The sequence below is a fragment of the Podarcis raffonei genome, chromosome 14 (genome assembly GCF_027172205.1).
Source record: "Podarcis raffonei isolate rPodRaf1 chromosome 14, rPodRaf1.pri, whole genome shotgun sequence".
NCBI classification, from domain to species: Eukaryota; Metazoa; Chordata; class Lepidosauria; order Squamata; family Lacertidae; genus Podarcis; species Podarcis raffonei.
Window position 1 is genome coordinate 28,362,501 of NC_070615.1, and position 21,161 is coordinate 28,383,661.

At 49.4% G+C, this 21,161-nt stretch overlaps 2 protein-coding genes across 3 annotated transcripts in view; both read right to left on the reverse strand.

Moving 5' to 3' along the window:
* IL21R (interleukin 21 receptor) overlaps positions 1–8,441 on the reverse strand; it is a 17,494-nt gene extending 9,053 nt beyond the window's left edge. The window contains exons 1-2 of one of the 2 annotated variants that reach the window (XM_053364287.1): positions 6,877–8,441; positions 4,011–4,173 (exon numbers count right to left, since the gene is read on the reverse strand). In XM_053364287.1, coding sequence (XP_053220262.1) covers positions 4,011–4,123 — 113 coding nt within the window. In that variant the 5' untranslated portion in view covers positions 4,124–4,173; positions 6,877–8,441. Of the gene's footprint in view, positions 1–4,010 lie in introns of both variants that reach the window. The other variant, XM_053364286.1, reaches the window with a different exon arrangement.
* A 90-nt stretch (positions 8,442–8,531) lies between these two features.
* On the reverse strand, positions 8,532–19,532 carry IL4R (interleukin 4 receptor). Its single transcript, XM_053364288.1, has 7 exons — positions 19,014–19,532; positions 15,649–15,793; positions 14,753–14,919; positions 13,571–13,725; positions 12,399–12,549; positions 10,902–11,001; positions 8,532–10,525 (listed from the first exon to the last, which is right to left on the reverse strand). Exons 1-7 carry the CDS (start codon positions 19,102–19,104, stop codon positions 9,373–9,375), a joined length of 1,962 nt encoding a protein of 653 aa, XP_053220263.1. The 5' UTR covers positions 19,105–19,532; the 3' UTR covers positions 8,532–9,372.
* Positions 19,533–21,161: the final 1,629 nt, after the last annotated feature.

Genomic DNA, 21,161 nt, shown 5'->3' on the forward strand with positions numbered 1-21,161 from the left:
GAGAGGAATGTGAGATTCCAGGAAGGGATCCCAGAAACTTTCAGGCGCTGAGTGAGAGGAGCATCTGGAGTCCAAATCCTCAAAGACCAGCCAGATTGCAAACTCACATTTTTTGAGCTGTCAGGGTGCCCTCACAGCAGGATACGCACAGACATGCAATTCACTGTATTCTTATTTTATTTTAATTTATGCATTTTCCATTTTTCTATTTACACATCATACATTTTCCATCATACAAAATGTCGCTACAGACATCCCAACCCAACACACCATAGCATTCTAGGTGTACCTTACATTGCTGCATATCTGATAATTCTCCGACCCTATTTTTCTCCTTTTAATTCCTCCATTGTTGTTAACTGTTGCTCATGAAATTACCCCTACTTGTAGGTTAGTTTTAGTATCATATCTTTTAAAATATTCTCCAAGGCTTTGCCACTCGCCCCTTATCTGTTTCTCGTCTTGTAAATTCACTGTAAATAAGTGTCAAGTGATGAATATTGGGGCAAACAAACAAATAAAAACATAATTTCCCATATGGTCTAAATTTCTCATGTGGTTTAAACTGGCGGTGACAGACCAGAAATGAAATCTTGAGGTCATAATAGATAGCTCAGAGAAGACATTGACCCAGTATTCAGCAGCTGTGAAAAAGGCATTATTCCATAGTAGGAATCATTAGTGGGGGGAAATGGAAGATAAATCTGCCAGCATCATAATGCCATTATACAAATGAGACCACATTTGGAATATTGTGTACAGTTCTGATAACCTCAACTCTAAAAGGACAAGCTAGAGTTGGGAAAGGTTCAGAAAGGGGCAACCAAAATTATAAAGAAAGACTTCAGCATTTGGGACCTTTAGAGAAAAGGTGAGTAAGAGGCAACATAACAGAAATTTATAGAATTATGCATGACACAGAGAATGTGGGTGGAGAACTCATGAACATTCAATGAAGCTGAATGCTGAAAAAATCAAGATAGATAAAAGCAGCGCTTTTTCTTTCTTTGCAGGGAGTACTCGAGGGTAAGCAGTACTGGCACCTCTTTGTTGTTGTTGTAAAAAAAGTGGGGCACTTACTGTAACAACTTCACGGTGAGTACCGGCACCTATTTTTCTAGGGGGGAAAGCACTGGATAAAAGAAAGTCCTTTATGCAGCACATAGCTGAACTAAGGCATCCACATCACATGCCTTTAAAATGTGATTAGACCAATTCACGGAGGATGGAGCTATCAATGGTTTCTACTTGTCTATATATCGCCACCACCAGATTTTATTGGTCAACCAAATGCAGGTTATAGTCCTCCAGGATCAAGAGCCTCTGCCTGCCAGTTGCTCTCCAGATCAGTGCCATCATCATGTCCTCCTACCTGTGGGCTTTCTCTAGGCATATGGCCGCCCAGGAGGGGAAGGAGACTCATTGGTCCCCCTTTGGCCTGATCCAGCAGGACTGGACTAATGTACAGAGATCCTCCGGGAGCTCTACCCAATCCCATTTTGCTTTATTGATCCTGAAAAATTTGGTGTCATCGCTAAACCTGGACAATGCACTGTACCAGGTAATTGACAAAATTAGTTGAGATCCACAGGGAGCCCCATGCCATACACCTCTCCATTGTGAAAGCTGTCCATTTATTCCAGTTCTCGGCTTCCTGTCCCACTTTCTGAAGGAAGCACTCTTGCCTCCAAAAGCTTCTGTGTCTCTGTTCATTAACCACACCAACATCCTCTTGAACTGGTTGACTCCTTCCCTGATCTGTGGTACAACTTCTACCTGAGCTTCTGTTACTGCAATTTTGGAAAACCACTCATGATGTTCTCAGACTGGTTCGGTACAGGCCAGATGAAAATACTGTCAGGTGGATTCACAGCTGTAGGAAAACCATCCATGGCTCCTCATCAAAATGGGGAGGGGGAGTGTGTCTCCATCCTTGGCTAGGTACTTTTAATCATTTTTATCACAGTAGCTCAGTTGAGAGATGGAGGGGGTTCTTTTCAAATTAGCAAAGCTCAGGGTAACAGGAAAAACAAATGACCTTGACAGAAAGGACAACTAGGATGAAACTTAACAAATGTAGTTGACTAGGAGACTAGGGTTCATAACCTACTCAGCCATCAAGTCCACTGAAGGGTGATATTGGGCCAGTCACTGCTTCAGCCTAACCTACCTCTTAGGGTTGTTAATAGGATTAAATAGTGTGGGGGGGGGGGAGAGAAGGGTGTATGCTACTTTGAGCTCCTTGGAGGAAAAGGAGGGATATAAAGGTGGTAATAATAAATAAAATGCAAACGCAAATGTACATATGAAGTGGACCTCACAATGGTGGTCAATCGCAAGTCTCACTGAGTTACATCAGACGGCCTTTTTGGTTTTATTTCTAATTCGCAAAGATGAAAACAATCAGGCTGCAATTATCTGCTGATTTCTGAAAAATTATAACCCTATTCCAGACAATAAACAAACCAGAATCTGGGTAAAAGGCATTATCAAATCATAAAATGAGTCAACCCACCAAAATTAGCTACTTATTCCTTAAGAGAACCACTCAGGGGAAAAACAGAGCACCTTGACAAGGTTTTGAGAGGTACATCTATTTGTATACAGAAGAGTAATTCACTCAAGGCGCAAATGATTAGTGGAACTTTGTTCCGGAAAATAATGGTTTGGAACCCCATAAAACAAAACAAGGATCCACTCAAGGAGAAGTCCATCATCTCCAAAGCAATGGAGAGGGATGTTGGTGCACCAGATTTGGCTGAGGACAACCACAGAGCCAATTTCTTTGAATCTCTTGACTGACACCACATGAATATTACAAAGAGAAATTTAAATATTTAAAATGTAACTTGCCCAAAAAAGGAACTGGTGGTTTAATAGCTCCCCCCTCACACAGTGAGATAAATTTATTAGTTTTCATTCCAGATAACTCTCAGTGAGGCTTACTAGAAGTGTAACCCCAGGCAGATTTAGGGGGAGAATTGCAACCTCTGGTGGATTGTGAACCCGCCAAGTGGTATTCAGAAATGACTCAGTCAGGATTTCAAAGAAAAGTCCAACTAGTACTAAATTCAGTTGCGATGGCTGGGCTGATTTATTAACAAACCAGGGAAATTTTTATACTGTCAAAAAAAAAAAGAAAAATGCTTGAGAGAAGATTATATGAAAAAGAGAGTGAGGTGCCTTTTTTGTATGGATGTTTGTGTTAGCATCCAGAATGGAGAAGAAAGCAACAAGGTTTGTGTCCTGCCTATGGACTTCCCAGAGCCATCTGGCTGGTCACCATTAAAGCCTTCCCACGTTTTCTTTCCAGGAAAATGGTTGGAAGAACTAAGCCGCACTCCCCTAATTGATGTCCTGATCCAAATCTCCCTCTATCCACTGCTGTTGTTGTTGCTGTTTAGTCGTTTAGTCGTGTCCGACTCTTCGTGACCCCATGGACCAGAGCACGCCAGGCACTTTTGTCTTTCACTGCCTCCCGCTACTACATCTTTTTCCCCTGTGTAAGAGCCTATTCACACAACGCCCATGTCATTCCATTTTTAGCTGATGGGCCAGACCAGCAGGAATGTGGAGCTTTACCTTTTCGATACATACAGAGAAAATGAAGCTGCCAGCCAGGCCTGAGAGTTGCTTTTCCACCAGCAATTCCCAGCACCTTCCCGGTGGGCCCCCTTTGGCCTGATTCAGCAGAATCTCCTTATGTTCTCATGTTGGGTTGGTGGCATCTCCTCCTTCCACTGTGTGGACGCACCCATTCCAGAATGGGGCGGGGGACAGAACATGGCCAAAGGAGGCTACAGGAGGTGGATTTGCCTGCTGCCCATGACTCCATGCTTCCAAGCATGGGGCCAGGCCCTGGCAGCAGGAGGAACTCCCATCATGGTGACCAAACGCTCAGCCACATGCTTGGTGTCTCTTCCCAACACACCTCATTGTGCCCAACATTATTGTCCCCCACCCCGACTCCCTGCCTGGAAGCCACCGACCCTGGGCAGCCCCTTACTTACCCAGCTTCACTGCTCTGGTCCTCTTCCTCAGTTGGCCATTGTCGCCTGGTGGGTCCTCGCTCAGCCTCCTGCGATGGTTGCCTTCTAGAGGTGCAAATGCCTTGATGAGTCATAACTAGATTTGGTTCTGGAACAGGCGTGACGTCAGCTTGCCCTGATATTACTGTACAAGCAGGAGGATGTGGTGAGGACATGAGGTGAGAGAAGGAGGAGGAGGTAGTGTCCTCAGCCAGTTCCCCTACCCTTCCCTCCTCCCCACAACTGAAAGCAGCATCCTGTAGGCAGACAGCTTTGCAACCTGCAGGTAAAGCAGTAGCCAGCGATGCAGGAGAGGCAGTTAGGGCACTGAAGCCTAGAGCAAAAGCCGCTGGCTGCTTTTAAAAAGCAGAGGAAACAGGACTCAACCAGGTGGCAATTTGCAGCCTGCAGCAACCCATGACCTTCCATGGCCAAGAGAGAGTTTGCCACGCACCTCCTCCCCATAAGCCCCATTCAGGTGTGCACCACCAAGTGCATTGGGGGAAAGTGGGAGCACGCTCGAGGGTCCTTACTCTTTAGGGCCCATCTGTCACCTGGCCCTGTCATGTCTTCTGTCTCCTGGCCTTGTGTAGGCTCCCTGTGAGATCTAGAACCTTGAACATTCAGGGAATCCACATGAGCCCACTAGGCTCTTCTCCAGCACAAGGAGGACCACAGAGATGGGATGGAGGGGATGGGAGATATGAGGGTGGTGTGGCTCTTTCCCTAACAGCTATGGGAGGGCCTGGCAGCTGCAGCAGGCTCTCAAGAATCTGCCTTGGAAGGCAACAGTCCTTCTATGCTCAGGAACTCCCTGCCAATTGAGATCAGGCTGTTCTGTTTTTGGTGCCTGCTAGAAATTGTTGTGTTTAGGCAAGCCAAGCATGTCATTTGATTATGTATATTTGCTCTTAAACTCTATTGACTTTATTAAAAAAAATTATTAAAGATTTTCTTGGATTACATGCCTTGTCTCTTTTTTTCAGGTTGCGAAGTATTTACAGTGGTACCTCGGGTTACATACGCTTCAGGTTACATACACTTCAGGTTACAGACTCCGCTAACCCAGAAATAGTGCTTCAGGTTAAGAACTTTGCTTCAGGATGAGAACAGAAAACGTGTTCCGGCGGCACGGCAGCAGCGGGAGGCCCCATTAGCTAAAGTGGTGCTTCAGGTTAAGAACAGTTTCAGGTTAAGTACGGACCTCCGGAACGAATTAAGTACTTAACCCGAGGTACCACTGTATTACAAATCAGTTACATTTGTTGTGAGACATTAGTGTTGAGTACAGTATAAGGTTGGGGGAGAGGAGGGGTGGTGTGGTGAGGCTTATATTCTTTTGTATAGTGAACGTGTGGGGTTTTGTGTCAGCATCAACTGGGTAGGTTTTCTTCCTGTTCATTTATTACATTTCCTTGGTTGTGGGAGGTATTGGGGGGCAGGGTGTGGTTGGTTGTCTGCAGTGGGATCTTTTGCATTGCGGGAGGGAGGGCTTGTTGGGTCAGATAAGCCAGATTGATTTGTATGCTGTCAGTGGATTCTTGTTGTTGTCTTGTTGGGCTGTGTACTGTATGTGATAAAGGGGAGCCATTCTGGGGTGAAGGTGTCTTCTTCTATTTGTCCCTGTGACAGTTTCAGTTTATTGGTTAGCCTTTCTATTAAGGTCATTTCCCATACAATTTGATACCATTGGCCATGTTTACTCCTGACAGGTCTCTCCAGTGTCTGGTTATGAGGCTTTTGGCTGCTGAGAGTAGTTGGGTTATAAGCTCTGTGTTCTAGGACGATGTTCAGTAGGGCCAGTTATGGGGTGAGTTCTAATACCTGTTTAGTTATTTTGCATACCTCTTGTAGGACTGCTGTCCAGAAGGATTGGTTTTAGGGCATTCCCACCACATGTGGAAGTATGTGCCTGTGGAGATGCAGCCTCTCCAGCATCTTGGCAAGTTTCCTGTGTGTATCAGCGCCAGTTTACATGGTGTTAAGTACCACCTGTAAGTGAGTTTCAGAGTGAGCTCCCTTCTTTTGGCTGATATGGACTTAAAGGGAGGTTTAGCCCACATTCTAGTTCATTGGGTGGGGTTAATTTCATAGCCTATGTTGTGCTCCCATTGTTCTTTGATTGCATCAAGGGGGTTTGTGGGATTTTGGAACAGTATTTTGTATATTGTGGATACCATCCCTTTGCTGTGTCCCTCTGCTGTTGGGAGGTTTTCAAAGGTGGTCAAAAGAAAGCAAAACAATACATTTGGCACCTGCTGGGCTGCAGGAGTTGCTGGAAGGAAGTCTACAAGATGCCATCCTACCACCTTAGGGACTCCACTCTCGATTTGTGTAGGGTTTACTCTGTAGCCTTTTCTTCTCCTGAATATGTTCTGCAAGGCAGTGAGTACGGTATTTACTACCAAAGACTTTCTCACAAATGAGTATAGCTGCAAGGCAGTGCAGGTTTAAGACAAGAGTTTACTTTCTCCTAGCTCGGCTACCTTCCCAGGTTGACGAGCCCCATCTGCCCTAATTACACTACTGTCAGGTAAATTGCAATTATCGAGTCAAGACTTGCTCAGAATAGGCGCCAATTAATCTAATATACATTGCACTATGCTTCAGTGTTTCATAACAATATACCTATACTTTTGAGGGTGTAGTAACACACCACTCTTCTTTAAATGTGGTTATTTTATCTTCCGATTATCCTCAGCTGTATTGAGCATGACAATCAGCATCCCTGATGGAAGCAGAATGTGAAAGGCAGCCAGATTCTATGAAAAGGGAAGATAGATTACAGCTGAACTGAAGTGCCCTAGCATGGCAGGGATGGTAGTATCCACCCGTTCATAGAAAGTACCTTGATCCAGTGATGGCTTCTGTCAATGGAAAGTGGGTGGTGTTTTCTGCTGGCTTTTCCTTCCCTGTCTAGCAGCCTGCTTCTCCTTTACCAAGCTTTTTCATCACTAGAGTTGTGAAGCATTAAGTATCAGATGAATCAGAGAATGGTAGAGTTGAAAGGAACCACAAAGGTCAACTGGTCCAACCCTCTGCAATGCAGGAAACCTTTTGCCCAACGTATGATTAGGAGTCTGATGCTCCACTGACTGAGCTATCCAAGGAACTATAAAGCTCTAGGTTAGGGCCAGTTAGGCGGCAATTCTAGCCCCATTTACCTGGGAGTAAGCCCTACTGAATTCAGTAGGAATCACTTCCAAGTAGGCACGTTTAGCTTTGTACTGTTATAGTCTACAGAATGAATGGGTGTTCTCTGCTTGCCTCCACCAGAAAAAATCCTGGTTTGTTTTTTCTTTTTCTTTTGGGCGGCAGGTTTTTTACTATCCAGCATATAACTGGGTGGGGCTGGAACAAAGGGCAGAAATAGCAGAAGTGTGGAGCGTGGGCTGCTACGGAAGGCCCAGGGTTGCTACCAGCTGCCTGCCCGCCCACCAGTTCAACAGTCACCTCCCAACTTTATGCAAAGCAGGCTCTTCCTGGAGTCAAGTTCTCTTCTGCGAATCAGCTGGGGGCTTTCCACATCTGCTGCATGCTGTGCTGCACATTTTGCTCACCAACTCATTGAAGGGGAGGAGCGGCACTTTGGGAATTGAACACAATTCATGCCGAGCAGCAGGGCACCAAACTAATGCGCTGGGCAAGGGCCCTTTCTCATTCTAGGGTTTAGCCAGGGACAAGAGTGGGGTGCTGCTGCTGCTGCTGGGTGCAGCAGGCTGGTGTGGGTTTAAGGTCCTCTGTGGCCTGATGGAGGATGGTGAGCTGGGGGCCAGCAGGCTCTGAGCTCCCTGGAGGACTGCTGCCCCCTTGTGTCCAAGAGTCACTGCAAGGCCATCTGGGAGCTCTGTGAGGAGCGTTTAAGATAAGGGGGTCAGCTGAGGAAGACAGACCCCGCCTCCATGTAGGTGTAGTATGGCAGGGGCCTCAAATTATTCAGATCCCCAGCAATGGAGGAACGAATTTTTTATATTGTACAGTTCAAGTCACACCTCTTAATTAGCAGGTAATTAAACTTTTGCTTCAATCTGCAGAGGGTCCAATCCACACAAAGCCTACTGTGCCTATCAAATCCTGGCTGCACCCCGTGGCTCAGTAAGCCAGCAGCAAGAGGCTGAGAGCTGGCAGGAATCTGCACACATACATTTAAAAGGTTATGCAGATTTATGCAAATGTGCTTCAACATTCAGGTTCTGTACTTGAATGTTTCTAACCACTTCCTTTCTTGTGAAGCTTCCATTCGCCTGGATAGTTTCTCATCTTCTCAGAAGCCATTCATTCTACAGGTACCTGAGAGACGTGAGTGAACCATGATGCCAGAATGGTCCACCTGGGCTGCCCACAGCCACAGTCTTCTCTTCGCCAGCTGGGAGCAGCAGCCTCCACGGGGGGTCCATGACAGGTCCTTCCCCATGCAAGCTGCAAGCTTCTTTTCCTCCTTTTGGAAATGCCGTCCTGCCTATATCACACCTTGAGTGGAATAAGTGCAATAAAGCTGGATCATATGGATAAAAAACTTTAATGCTAGAATGGTGTTGTCTCAGTCACCTGGCGATACTTCCTGGCATCCCCATCACCAAAAGCAGTCCCAGAGTGTCCCTTTATTCAGCCTGCTTCCCCTCCTCTTATCTGATCTCTGGCAGAGGGCACAGGAAGTCACACCACCATGCAGAGACCTTGTTGCTTGCTATGGATATATGAAGCAAGACCTCCTTACTTGTACAGAAGCAGCAACAGAAGAAAGGCAGGCAGACTGTTCTCTGCAAAAACCAAGGCAGTGCCTGAGCAAAAGCTGGCCACTTGCTGGATTCAGAGCCTGTCAGCAGGCAGAACCGAAACACTTGACAGGCAGTGTGGAATACATTGCAGGTCACTGTCCAGTAACTTGAGCCCAAGAACAACTGGTGCTCCAGCCCCCAGCCCAATCTGGGTCAAGAAAGCACCCATCCCCCTGAAGGTCCCATTCACGTAAGAAGTGCCAAACGCAGCCCCTTGAGTCCAGCAAATTGTCCTCAGAGTTTCCACACAGATGCAGGTCTACAAGCAGGAAGGTGCCTCTCCTTGCTGGCCTTTGGCTTAGTCCTCTCTTGGTAATAAGGGCCCTTCCCTACCTTGGCTTAAAGGGGATGGTGAACACCTTTTGTCCCTCCTTTAATTCCCTCTCCCATACATCCTCCTCCTCTGACTGCAGTCCCATAGCTCCTCCTCCCTGAACCCCCAAACCCTATATGCGGTTGCTGCTGCTTTCCTATTTACAGCATAGCGGATCTCTGGATTTAGGGAGAATTCCACCTGGAGGAGGTCACTGCCTGGTTCAGGCGGAATTAAGGAGGTACAAGGGGCCTCAGGGGTATGAAAGGCCTTTGTCCCTGGCCACATCTTCCCTAAAGCATCCATCGGAAGCCACCTGTTGCATGTCAAGGTCTGCCCCGCAGGGTGCACTTGCCCAGGCCAGGTCTCTTACCTCCTGAGCCCCCCAGCCAGGGTGAAAGAGGACCCTGCTCACCCCAGTGGCTGCTGCGGGGCTGTCCTGGACAATGCTGAGCAAGGGCTTGTAAGGGGACTGCCCATCTAGGCCGCAACCAGCGCTGCCACTCTTGCCCTGGGGGGCTGTGCCTTCCTGGAGAGCTGAGCTGAAGGAGCGGTAACCAGCCAGGAGGGAGGCTGCTGGGCAGGGGCCAGACTTCCCTGGGGCATGTTGGGAGGAGCTGCCTGGCCTTGCCTCTTGCTCTGCAGCTGCCATACAGGAGGAAAAGCAAAGCGGGTCTTGGGCTTCTGGGAAGACACCCTGGAAAGTAGGGTGCAGGCTGCCAGTCACAGGTGCAAAGCAAGGCCCTGAGGCATGGCTGAATGGCTGGATTTGGTCCCTGAAAGGAGAAAACTCCTCCTGCTCCTCCTCACAGACCTGGCTGAAGCCGGCTATGGGCTCCGCCACTAGGCTGCTGAAACACTTGTAGCCCGAGGGCTGGGGGGCGGCTGTGCTGCCACCCCCCGCTTGCAAACAGAGTCTGTCCGTGGTGACGGGTTGTGCCTCTGGGGAGAAGAGGCTGTGGCTGAGGGGCAGTGCCAGGGCATCACTGCCTGGCTGGGACGAAGCCACTGTCTCTGTGCTGGTGTTGTGATAGATAGGTTCGGAAGAGGTCTCCAAAACACCACTGTGCTTGTCCAGCGGTACATCTTGAGAAAAGGGGAAAGCACTCTGCATGTGCCCCGGAGCCTGGTCCTTGAGAAGTGGGTGCTCGTCCAGGATACTGGTGCCCCCACTGCTCAGGTCCCCACTGAGAAGGTCCCTGAAGAGCTTGGCCACGGCGTCTTCATGAGGGACCTGGCAGTCTTCCTTATTCTGAGTTTCTGGCTTGGCAGATGCAATGCAGCTGTGAATATGCACAGGGTGCTCAAGGCCCATGTTTCCGAATGGCACCACCGCTGCTGTCACACCAGCGGCCACTTTGCTCTTGGCGGGGTTTGGAATCTGGTCCCACCATCCCTTCTTCACCCTGCAAAGCAAGAAAGCGCCACCCGTTAGTCCTTCCCGGCCCTCAGAAAGGGAGAGACAGGGCTCTGCAAGGGCTGCCTCCCCTCCGAACATCAGGAACCAATCTTCCCCCTTCCGAGGTGACTAGCAGCCAAATGCATGGTTAAAAACACCACGTAAGAGAGCTGAGGAAGACTGTTTGGCTGGAAGGAGGATGAGGAGAAGACTCAGAAGGGACAGGGGCCACTTTTCTCTTCCTTTCCTGTCAGGGTTGCAGGAAAATGCCTCTGCCAACAAGGCCTGCAACCTTCAAGCAGAAGTGACCATTTTTTAATTTGTTTTGCTGTGGGCAAAGGGCAGCCCTGGAGACAACACCTTGCAAGGCACCCAAGACCTACCTGGTGACGCAGAAGAAGCTGAAGGTAGCCAGGGCCATGATGAACACACACAGCAAGGGGACGAAAATCCAGAGGATAGACCCAGACCTTGGCTCAATCTCTGGAAGGCAAGAAGCATCTTGGTTATCTCGGTGTACAATTCACCCTGATACCCATGGGAGGCAGGCTGGCTGGCTAGCTGACAGACAGGCACCCACCCACCCACCTGGAAAGGGGGCAAAAGCTCAGGCTCAACGCCCAGAAGCCTCAGTTGACAAAGGAGCCCAGCTCACACAGCTGGAAAGAATTTCAGGTGATTTGCAGTATTTCTCCTTAGGGTTTTATTTGCCTATTGCCTTGTAGGGAAGTGGTGAGGTTTATTTGTTGGTTTTAGCTTGTCTCTTGTTAGGGGTATTGCAGCCTTCCAAGTCCTTCTTTTGGCAAAGGAGTTTCCCAAATTGGGATGTGGGGATGGGCACCGACAGGCACATTTAACGCCTCATGTGTCTGGTTTCTCCTGTACATGCTAATCTAACCTTTAACCCCCTCCTGCAGTTTCAAGCTTGTTTCCCTTCAGCCAGACTTACCTTGGGCTGGGGAAAGGGGTCCTTGGGTCACCCAGCACCACCAAGGTAAGGGGCAGACAGGATTTGTACTGCTTATTATTCATGTAGCACCATCACTGCACACAGAGCAAGAGAAGCAAGAAGGTAGGTCTCTGTCCCAGGTAGTCTATCATCTCACCTTTGACCAAGGAAAAGACAACAGGCAAGGAGAAGAAAAGAGAGGAGAGCAGAGGAGGTGGAGGAAGCACAAATACAGCTACAGGCAGTATACCATGAAGTTATATGCAGAGAAAAACCAGCAGATAATGAGCTTGATGCAGGAAGAGGGAGCACCGGTGGTAGCGGGGCCTGATGTGCTGTGGCACCACACTGAACCTGCTAACTTCACCCAGTGGTCTGCAGCAGAGCTGCTTTTAGCAAGCCTACCCAGGGCAAGCAATCAAAGTCACTGTGGAATCTAGAAGGTCTTTCCAGTTATTTGTCTCTAGCCAGGCAAACTGCGACTGCCCCCTGCCTCTCCACCTGTGTTGTGCCACTGATCGCTTAGTGCATTTTCACGCAGAACATTGTGCCACCTTCTTCTACTAAAACAAGTCTTCCAAATGACTAGTATCATGTGCCTTAGTCTTCAGAAAGAGGTATTGTCTGCAGAAGAAAATTGTGATGAAATAAGTGAGAGGCCTGCAGTTTAATTCGATGTCCAGCTTGACTGGAAATGCAAGACCTCAGCAATGCGGGAGAAATGCTGTCGGTCACACAAAGGGGCCGGATGGCGCACAAACGTTCCTGCGGGTGGGGTGGGAGTATTTCACAAATCCAGAAGGTTTACAGAATCCAGAAAAGAGAGAGCCCACAATGTGGAGCCCAGAACACACAGGGATGCCAACTGAGATGCCAACAGATTGTTAATAATAAACAGGTGCCTTGCTCAGCCCCTGCCCTAAGCACTTACCGTTTTTCCATGTGTACTCAGCGCTCCAGTCACTCCAGATGCCTCTGAACAATATAATTCTCTGCCGCACTTTTGCAACATAGGTGGTTCCTGGCATGAGGTTATCGTTGAAGATTTTATAATGAAAGCTGTGCGTAGTGTGTTCGTGTAACTTTGGGAGGGGGGAAACAGAAGCAAACAGGTTTACATTATGTGAAACACTGGGAGGGGGTTCTTCTGGTGAGTGGAATTCTTCTCTTTCCCAACTTTCTATGGAGGAAGATCATTTTGGGATGTGGTAGAAAAGCTTTTGGACTCTTTATGTGACAATGGACAAGGCAATTAATTTCAGAGACCTGTTTCAAGACAAGCTGCAATGGAAGCTTTGTAGATGAAGTCAAGGGGCTTGAGACCAAATGACAGAAGGCTCCAGGCTGGAAGGATCTCCTTCCCTCCCTGCTGAGTCTGGCCATTTCCCGCCTGAGTGGCGGGGGGCGGGGGGAGACAGCCACAGCCAGGGACCCAGGGCTGGGCTCATTCCTCCATCCAGGCAAGCAAGCAAGCAAGAGATACAATTCAGCCCAGCCAAAGCACTAGGAGTGTGTGGAACAGGACTGAGGTGGGGGAAGCCGGGCCTGGACAGAGCCCCAGGGGCCAGGTGAAAGAGGCCTGGAGGGCCGCATCTGCCTCCCTTCCCCTAGGTTCTGTGATCCAAAGCCTTGGGGGCTGGTGGCCCTGCTCTCAAGCCAGTCATAAAAGCCAGCCCACTGCTCTTGTGTGCCCCCCTGGTGAGGGGCATATAATCATTTGCAAATATATCTAAAGGCTTTTGGGCCTGCAGTTCGCTGGATCTACAGAGCTGCCCAAGGAAAGTGTTAAGGAAGGGCAGGAATATGCCATGTCAACTGGCATGAGGCAGAGTGGGGGGGGGCAGGGCCATTCTGAGGCTTTCAGGAGTCCTAACACCTCAACCTCTGCTCAGGACATAGAAGGTCCCCTCCATGGTGTATGTGATTGTTTCAGTATTTTTAATTTTAGACTTAATGGCATTTTTAAACCTGGATGAGCCTGCCACCTTGAGTTCCCTTTAGGATGAAGGTTTGGATATAAATGTAATTAATTAAGAACAATAAATTTGCAGCACTATTCCAGGTGATCGTACAGGGAGGAGCATGCTGAGAAGGTGTGCCTACCTTGTCCGTCTGGTTTATAGGCCAATAGGCAACTTCATATTCTGTTTCTGGATTTTCGTGAAGAAGGTTCCCTTCTTCATAGTCATCTGCCCAGGTGAAGATGTACGAGTCATCCTTCCTGTTAACAGTCAGGTTGACAAGCGGTCGGGGTTTTACTGCATTTGGGAAGAAATCAACAAAGAGAAAGATGTGGGGAGGCAAAAGAGGTTGGGGAGTGTGCCTGCTCCCCACACAGAGCAGCCAACGTGGGCCTCTGGTTTGGAAGGAGGGGAAGGTCAAAGCAGCAGGTCCTTCTCCCTGGAAGGACAGACACACACGTCCACCCCCTTGTCTTAATTCCTTCTCGCTGCTGCTTCACACCATACCGTCTCATGGCAATGTTGTGTCCACATTAACAGGATGTTTTCCGTGTTAGAAACTCAGATATATAAGCTAGGTACCAAAAGGCTCCTTAAACCAGGGTTACAGTCACGAAAACAGAATGTCTAGTTGGCATTTTGGGGCCAAGCAGCTTGGTCCCCAAAATTTGTTCTGATCGTGCAGATAAAATATCACAGATACAGTTCTAAAGGGTGTGCTGTTAGTGTGTAAAACAGAGAAGATCCAAGGAAAAATGCACCTGGTGCCTGGCAAATTTCAAATGCTCAATGTGTTGTTCTTATGTTACTGTGTAGGAAAGCACCCTGTGGCTTTGATGTGGCTATAGAGAAACAGGCGGCCAGCAGGTGTGGGCAAGTAGCATGCTGTGTCCTTTCCAGGTGACCCCCAACATGCATACAGAGGCAAGCCCCTCAATCCATTGGGGTTTTCCACAGTTGCCACATATTGTCCTGCTTTCTTGAATTCTGAGGCCTCTCCTAAGCTCTTCAACCAGTTCCCGGGAGTAGCCTTAGCTCTTCTAGGCAGCCATTTTTTCTCTCTCCATCAACCTCTCTAACTTCTTCCAAACTGGAATATCCCCCCTCCAGGCACCTGAAGAATAAACCTGCCACCATTCAAGGCAGTGGCTTTGCCTATCGGACTAAGATGGATGCAGGAAGGTCTCTGAGCATTGATTGGTGCTAATCATGAAGACAAACCCTCCCTTCCCACCCCGCTCGTATGCTGCTCCTCTTTTCTTGTTCTTCAGAGCAGCCCCCAGGAATGCGCAAGGAGGGTCTGCCAGACCAAAGGATCCCTTACCAATGTCATCAGGGTCCACACTCGTCATCTTCCAGATCTCCTTCTCGTTGGCCTCCAGTGAGAAATTATACTTGTAGTTATGCAGTACTTCAGACCGAATGGTGCAAGTACACTTGGGGGTCACATCCAGTCCTCTCTTGTTCTTAGGAGAACATTCCCATGATTTCCTGCAACAATGGCAAGACTTAAAAGATGTTTTCAAAGTAGACAACACTTGGATTATTTCTGCCAGAGCCTCGATTTGGGAAAGCTCAGCCCAAGTGAGAGAGGGGCTTTGCAATGCTTCCAGCTGCACCAGGCTGTGGATTCCCCTGACCCCACCCCCAGAAAGGTTGCAAGCGTGCAAGAGGGGACAAATCTATGCACCTTGAAAGCTCTCCAGCAACAAATGATCCAGTGAAAAGTATAATGAGAAACCTTTTGGATCCAGCATTTCTTATTCTCGGTTTGGAAAACTCAAAGTGACTTCAACTCAGCTCCCAGAGACATTTTGTAAAGAACCCGCATCCATTTTCGGGAAAAGGTTTGGGCTGGCTACTCCTCCCAGGGTGTCTCAAAGAAGGCGAAGCCACCACAGATGCATTCTGCAGCCCTGATATCAGTAGCCACCAGGGCTGGCAGTCCAGGCCCTCAGACTACATTCCCCAGGATGGCAAGGGCTTTATATTTACCTGCCATATGTTAAGGGCCTCCTTCTCTGTAAGAGAAGCACTGTGGCACAAGTAATGCTGAGTGAGGCCCAACAATGTTAATGTCACTTATTTTAATTTCTCTCACTTTTTATATTATTATTACCCTACCCTGGTAAGCTTTCAGGAGGGTACCACCAGCCCCGAAAACACCCGACAGAGGAAAGAGATCTGGGGGCAGTTCACATGTTTCACAGCATGACCTACCCTGGGCCATAAACTGTACTAGTCGTTGCAACACGCAGGAGGAACTCCTTGGGGCAGTCGGTGGAAGCATCCACTTCCCAGTGACAAACCACTTCGGATTCATAGTCTGTGAGGCAACTTGGCTGGATGTCCTTTGAAGACACGGCTAGGAAGAAACAGAAGAGTTTGCTTGAGTGCCAGACTGACACCAGCTGTTGTGCAGTTTTCAGAGGAAGGCGTTTTCCTGAACGAAACTTACTTCTTCAGAGGAAGAGTCCAACACAGGCCTACCCAGAAGGAGCCTCCGCAAAGCCCCACTCCAGCCCTCCAAGGTGCCATTGTGTGTTAGCCTGGAAAAGCCTTAGAAAAAGACCTTCCAAGCCTGAAATTCTCAACAACAACAACAACAATTTATTATTTATACCCCGCCCATCTGGCTGGGTTTCCTCAGCCACTCTGGGCAGCTTCCAACAAAACACTAAAATACAATAACCTATTAAACATTAAAAGCTTCCCTAAACAGGGCTAGCTTCAGATGTCTTCTAAAAGTTTGGTAGTTGTTTTTCTCTTTGACATCTGGTGGGAGGTCTTCCACAGGGCGGGTGCCACTACCGAGAAGGCCCTCTGCCTGGTTCCCTGTAACTTGGGCTTCTCGCAGTGAGGGAACCGCCGGAAGGCCCTTGGCGCTGGACCTCAGCTGACTGCTGCTTCTTTTTCCTCCTCCAAGTGCTTTGGGTTGCTCACCTCACCATTTATAATGCTCTCCTAAGAACATGAAAGTAGCCCTGCCGCTGGATCAGGCCAAAGGGGCCCATCTAGTCCAGCATCCTGCTCTCTCAGTGAATGACCAGATGCCCCAGTGGGAAGCCTGCAGGTGGGATTCAAGCGCAAGAGACTCCCCACCTCCTGTGATTTCCTGCAACTGAGATTTGGAAGTGTTTCCGTGTCTGTTCTGAATCTTCCAACATTAAGCATCACTAGGTGTCCTTGACTTTTAGCATTATGAGAGAGAAAATAAAACTTCCCTATCTCATCTCCTTATCTGCTGCTGCTTACCTGTCTAAAATTTCTAGCAGGCTTGTTCTACTTTTCCGCCACCCAAGCCACTCCTCTGCTTCTCACAGTGGAATCCTGGGCATGTCTACACAGAAACAATTCCCACTGAGTTCTGTAGCAACTTGAAGACTGAAAGGTCTATCATTCCAAAGCTTAGGGCCTTAGGCCAACAAGAAACTATTTCTTCTTCTTCCTGCAACAGACTAAGTGGTACCCCTGCTGGAACTTGCTGCGAAATGCTCAGCCAGGATTGCAGCTTGCGAGATGGCATCTTTGCCACGGTCTGCTTCCTTGCACCGCTTCTCCTGTTTCTGGCGTTCCTACAGCAACATGCCCCATTGACCTCCCTGCAACATGGCCCCATTGACCTTTCTGCTCCAGGCTGAGCCAGGACATCTCCAGCTCAGCTTGCGCAACCCTCCGGATGTTTATTTTCCTATCAAACATGCACAAGGCAGCTTCGCCTCTAGTTTTGGTTCCTCAAAAGCAGCAGAGGGAGCAAACTTCCCTTTTCATCTTCAGCAGAAAAGCCATGAAGAAATGAAACAGACTAGATGCTCCCCAGGAGGTGAGGGGAGATGGGTGGCATCCGTCCCCCAAGGGAGAGGGAGCCCCTTCCTGCCAACCCAGCCACATTCCTACACTGACTCAGGAAACTCTCTCTCGCTCCCCATCCCGTGAAATCTCAGGGCAGACCAAGTTGACTCTCTCAACATGGAAGTAGCCACGAGGAAGGACCACTCTGCCTCCTGTCCTCATAGTGGCCAACCAGGTGCCCCAAAAGGAAGATGCTCACAAACACGAGCATCCCCCCACTGCTGTTTCCAGTAAGTGGCATTATTCAGAGGCATTTACTGCCTCTGATACTGGAGGGGAAACCATCATCATGGCTAGTAGCTATTGGGAGACCTCTCCTCCACCTCTATTGTGGATTTGTCTCATCCTGTCTAAGTCTCCCAAGTGAGAAGCCATCACTGCCTCTTGTGGAAGTGAGTCTCATAATGTTTTAAATGTGTGGGGAAGACCTTATTTTTGTCTTCCAACATCCTTGGACGTCCCCAATGAGTTCGCCTGTTAATGAGGGAGGGGGAGAAAAACATCTGCCCAATATACCGTAAAAATTAAACTGTTGCGCTACTAAAGAGAAGTAGGAAGGATCTCCTGAGGTGGGAGACAGATGGAAAATCCACAGACTCAAGAAGAACAATAGAATCACAGAATTGTAGGGTTGCTAGTGAGCCCACCTGCCTGCAGTGCAGGAATCACAGCTAACAACTGGGCTCCATGGCCTGGCTAGCAGACTGCTCCACCTCTACCTGCACCCCACTGGGAAAGCCTTCGCTCAGGGACAGAGCACCTGCTATGCATGCAGAAGGTCAAGGTTCAATCCCAAATGGCAGCATTTCCAGGGAAGGCTGGAGAAACCTTGCCTGAAACCTTGGAAAGCAAGTGCTTATAGTCCGTGTAGATCATGGGTAGGCAAGTTAAGGCCTTCTAAATCCGGCCCGCGGACGGTCTGGGAATCAGCGTGTTTTTACATGAGAAGAATGTGCCCTTTTATTTAAAATGCATCTCTGGGTTATTTGTGGGCCATAGGAATTTGTTCTCCCCTCCTCAAAATATAGTCCGGCCCCCACAAGGTCTGAGGGACAGTGGACCGGCCCCCTGCTGAAAAAGTTTGCTGACCTCTGGTGTAGAAAATATGGGCCGACCACCGAGGCCCCCCCCCCCCCCCGCTGGACACTTACTGATGATGGCAGGAGGAACCTAGCCTGTTTATGGAGACAGGAGGATAAATGGGGTGTGTGTGGTGGGTGCCTGGCTTATTGTAGAGATTCAAAACTCTGCAACGACCGTCTTAAGGGTATGGTAGTAAAACCCACGGCAACCCCAGACCCAGCAAAACTTCTTAAACACCTCCTCACCAACCCACAACACCAGGAATTAGAGCCAGAAATCCTCCTGGCACAGGAGCCAAATCCTAGGGGTCTCCCTTTCCCACCAGTTGATGGGCGTTGCCTTTCAAATGGTGTGGGTGCACAGCATCATGTGATCGATTATGGGGCGGGGCTTAACCCCCCCCCCCCATAATATTGTACTCCACTTGGCACGCCTGCTTCGTGGAAACCTGACCCAAGGAAGCAACCCGCCCAAGCCTTGAAAAGCTTCCAGGAGGCTGAACCTCGGCAGGAGGGTCCCCGCCGCCCCTCGGGGAGTCTCTGGGTGCGCAACTGCTACGGCAGGGGGAGCCTCGCTCTCCGCTCGGCTGGCCGCGCCCGGACTCTCCCTATTGCTGCCGAGGGAAGCGGCTTTCCTCCGCGGAGACTTACTGTGCCAAAGCGAGCAGGCGAGGAAGACGGAGAGGAGGAGGAGGCCGGGCTTCCTCCGGGGACCCCCGAAACCCGTCCCGCCGTCGGCCATCCGGAGAGTCGGGAACGAAGGGCGCCGGGCCCTGCCGGGAAGAGGCAACAACGTCGAGCGGCCCGCTTCCCTCCTTCTGCCAGTGCCAGCCCGCCCCCGCTTGGCTTGACCTGGCTGCCCGTAGTGCCGGAGCCCCTCCCGCTGCTGCCTGCTTGGATGACGGGCTGCTCCACTCGGTGGGTGGGGAGGAAGGGCTGGCCTCCCTCCGCGCGTCCCGGGGCGGCTCTCTGAGCAAATTCGGCCAGCGCCCGTCTCGTCCCGCCTCCCCCGGGGTTCCGGCCAGCGCTCGTGCGCAAAGCGAAAGGGAATCCCGGAGGGGAGAGGGCCCGGGGAGGGGGGGGCGGGGACCCGACGGCGACCGGGAGCCCTTCGCGACTCGCCGACTTCAGCCCCCTTGGGCCACGCGCCCTCCGCTGCTACGGCTGCTGTCCGGGAAGCGCTGGGTTACGCCCCGGCCCTCCTCCTGGGGCGCGGATTTGCATGCCGAGCCCGGCCCCTTCCCGCCTTTGCGAGGAATTCCCAGCCAGCCTGGAAGCCTTCCCTGGCACGGCTTGCACCAAACTCGGCTACAACAGACTGCGATCGGTGTCTCCTGAGAATGTGCAGAGTGCTCGCGGCGCGGGACGACCACGCCAGCCCCGTGGTGTGTGCGCGCAGCCAAGTCAGTCCGGGCTCTGGAGTCGTGGCGCTGCAACCCTTTTGGCCTGTTTCAGCTGCAGCTGAGCTCATCTACTCTTACTACATTTCCTATAGGAGCAGGTGAAAGTTGACCAGGTAGATCATTGGAGGAGGGGGGAGAAGCAGGAGTCTATGGGGCTCAGGAGGGGTGCTAAGAAGGAAGAGGTGGGGTTTTTGGAAGTAGAAAGGTAGGAAATGGCTTAACTGGTGCTTGCATCAAGGTTTCCACATGCACCTCCTCTTCCCACTGAACAGTACTGTCACTGGGATGCAGTTACTCATTGACAAGTTAGCCAGTGTGCTGGAGTGGATCTTCCTTATTTAGACCTTTTCTGTATTGCCTAATTATAGATAGGCAGCCACGCCACCTTATACTAAGTCAGACTATTGTCTACACTGATTGGCAATCGCTCCCCAAGGCTTTCAGGTAGGGTGTGTCTCTCAGCCCTACCTAGAGATGCTGGGGACAAAAATGGAATGGCAGAAAAAATTATTTGAGTACGCTAAGATGGCAAGTCTAATGGGGAAAGTTAGGAATCATGGCCACCAAAAATTTAACACAGAATGGGACAAATACAGACAATGCCTTAAAGATCGTTGTAAACATCTGAAATGACTCCTGCAAGGTGACATAACTTATGGATATATTAGATAAACATAAATTAGATGTTATTCAATAAGCAGTTAATATAGAATTGTAGAGGACCCACGTTCAGGTGGAGGGAAGTCTTGTTACTTTACTATATCTTTGATGGAGAGTGATAATTGGGATGTATACTGAAAAATCAGTAAAGATTAAATGCAATTTTTTTTAATTAAAAAAATGCTGGGGACTGAACCTGGAACCTTCTGGATACATACAAAACAGACACCACTGAGCTGCAATGACCCTTCCCTGACTACAGTGGTACCTCAGGTTACAGACGCTTCAGGTTACAGACGCTTCAGGTTACAGACTCCGCTAACCCAGAAATAGCATCTCGGGTTAAGAGCATCCTTCAGGATGAGAACAGAAATCGTGTGGCAGTGGTGCGGCGGCAGCGGGAGGCCCCATTAGCTAAAGTGGTGCTTCAGGTTAAGAACAGTTTCAGCTTAAGAACTGACCTCCGGAACAAATTAAGTTCTTAACCAGAGGTACCACTGTATATATAAAAATAACTATGTGAACATATCTCTAAAGCAGTATGCTGAAAGCGACAGGTATTACAGAACCACACAATAAAACCATCAGGACCAGTTTCTGATAAATAAATGCTGCTATCAATTCCTTCACCTTCGGATACATCTCCCCACTCAACCCCTCCCACCAGCCTGGGCTCAAACAAACACAGATCACTCCAAAAATCTCAGAAGAAAGGGGGCTTCCTGGAACCTGCTGA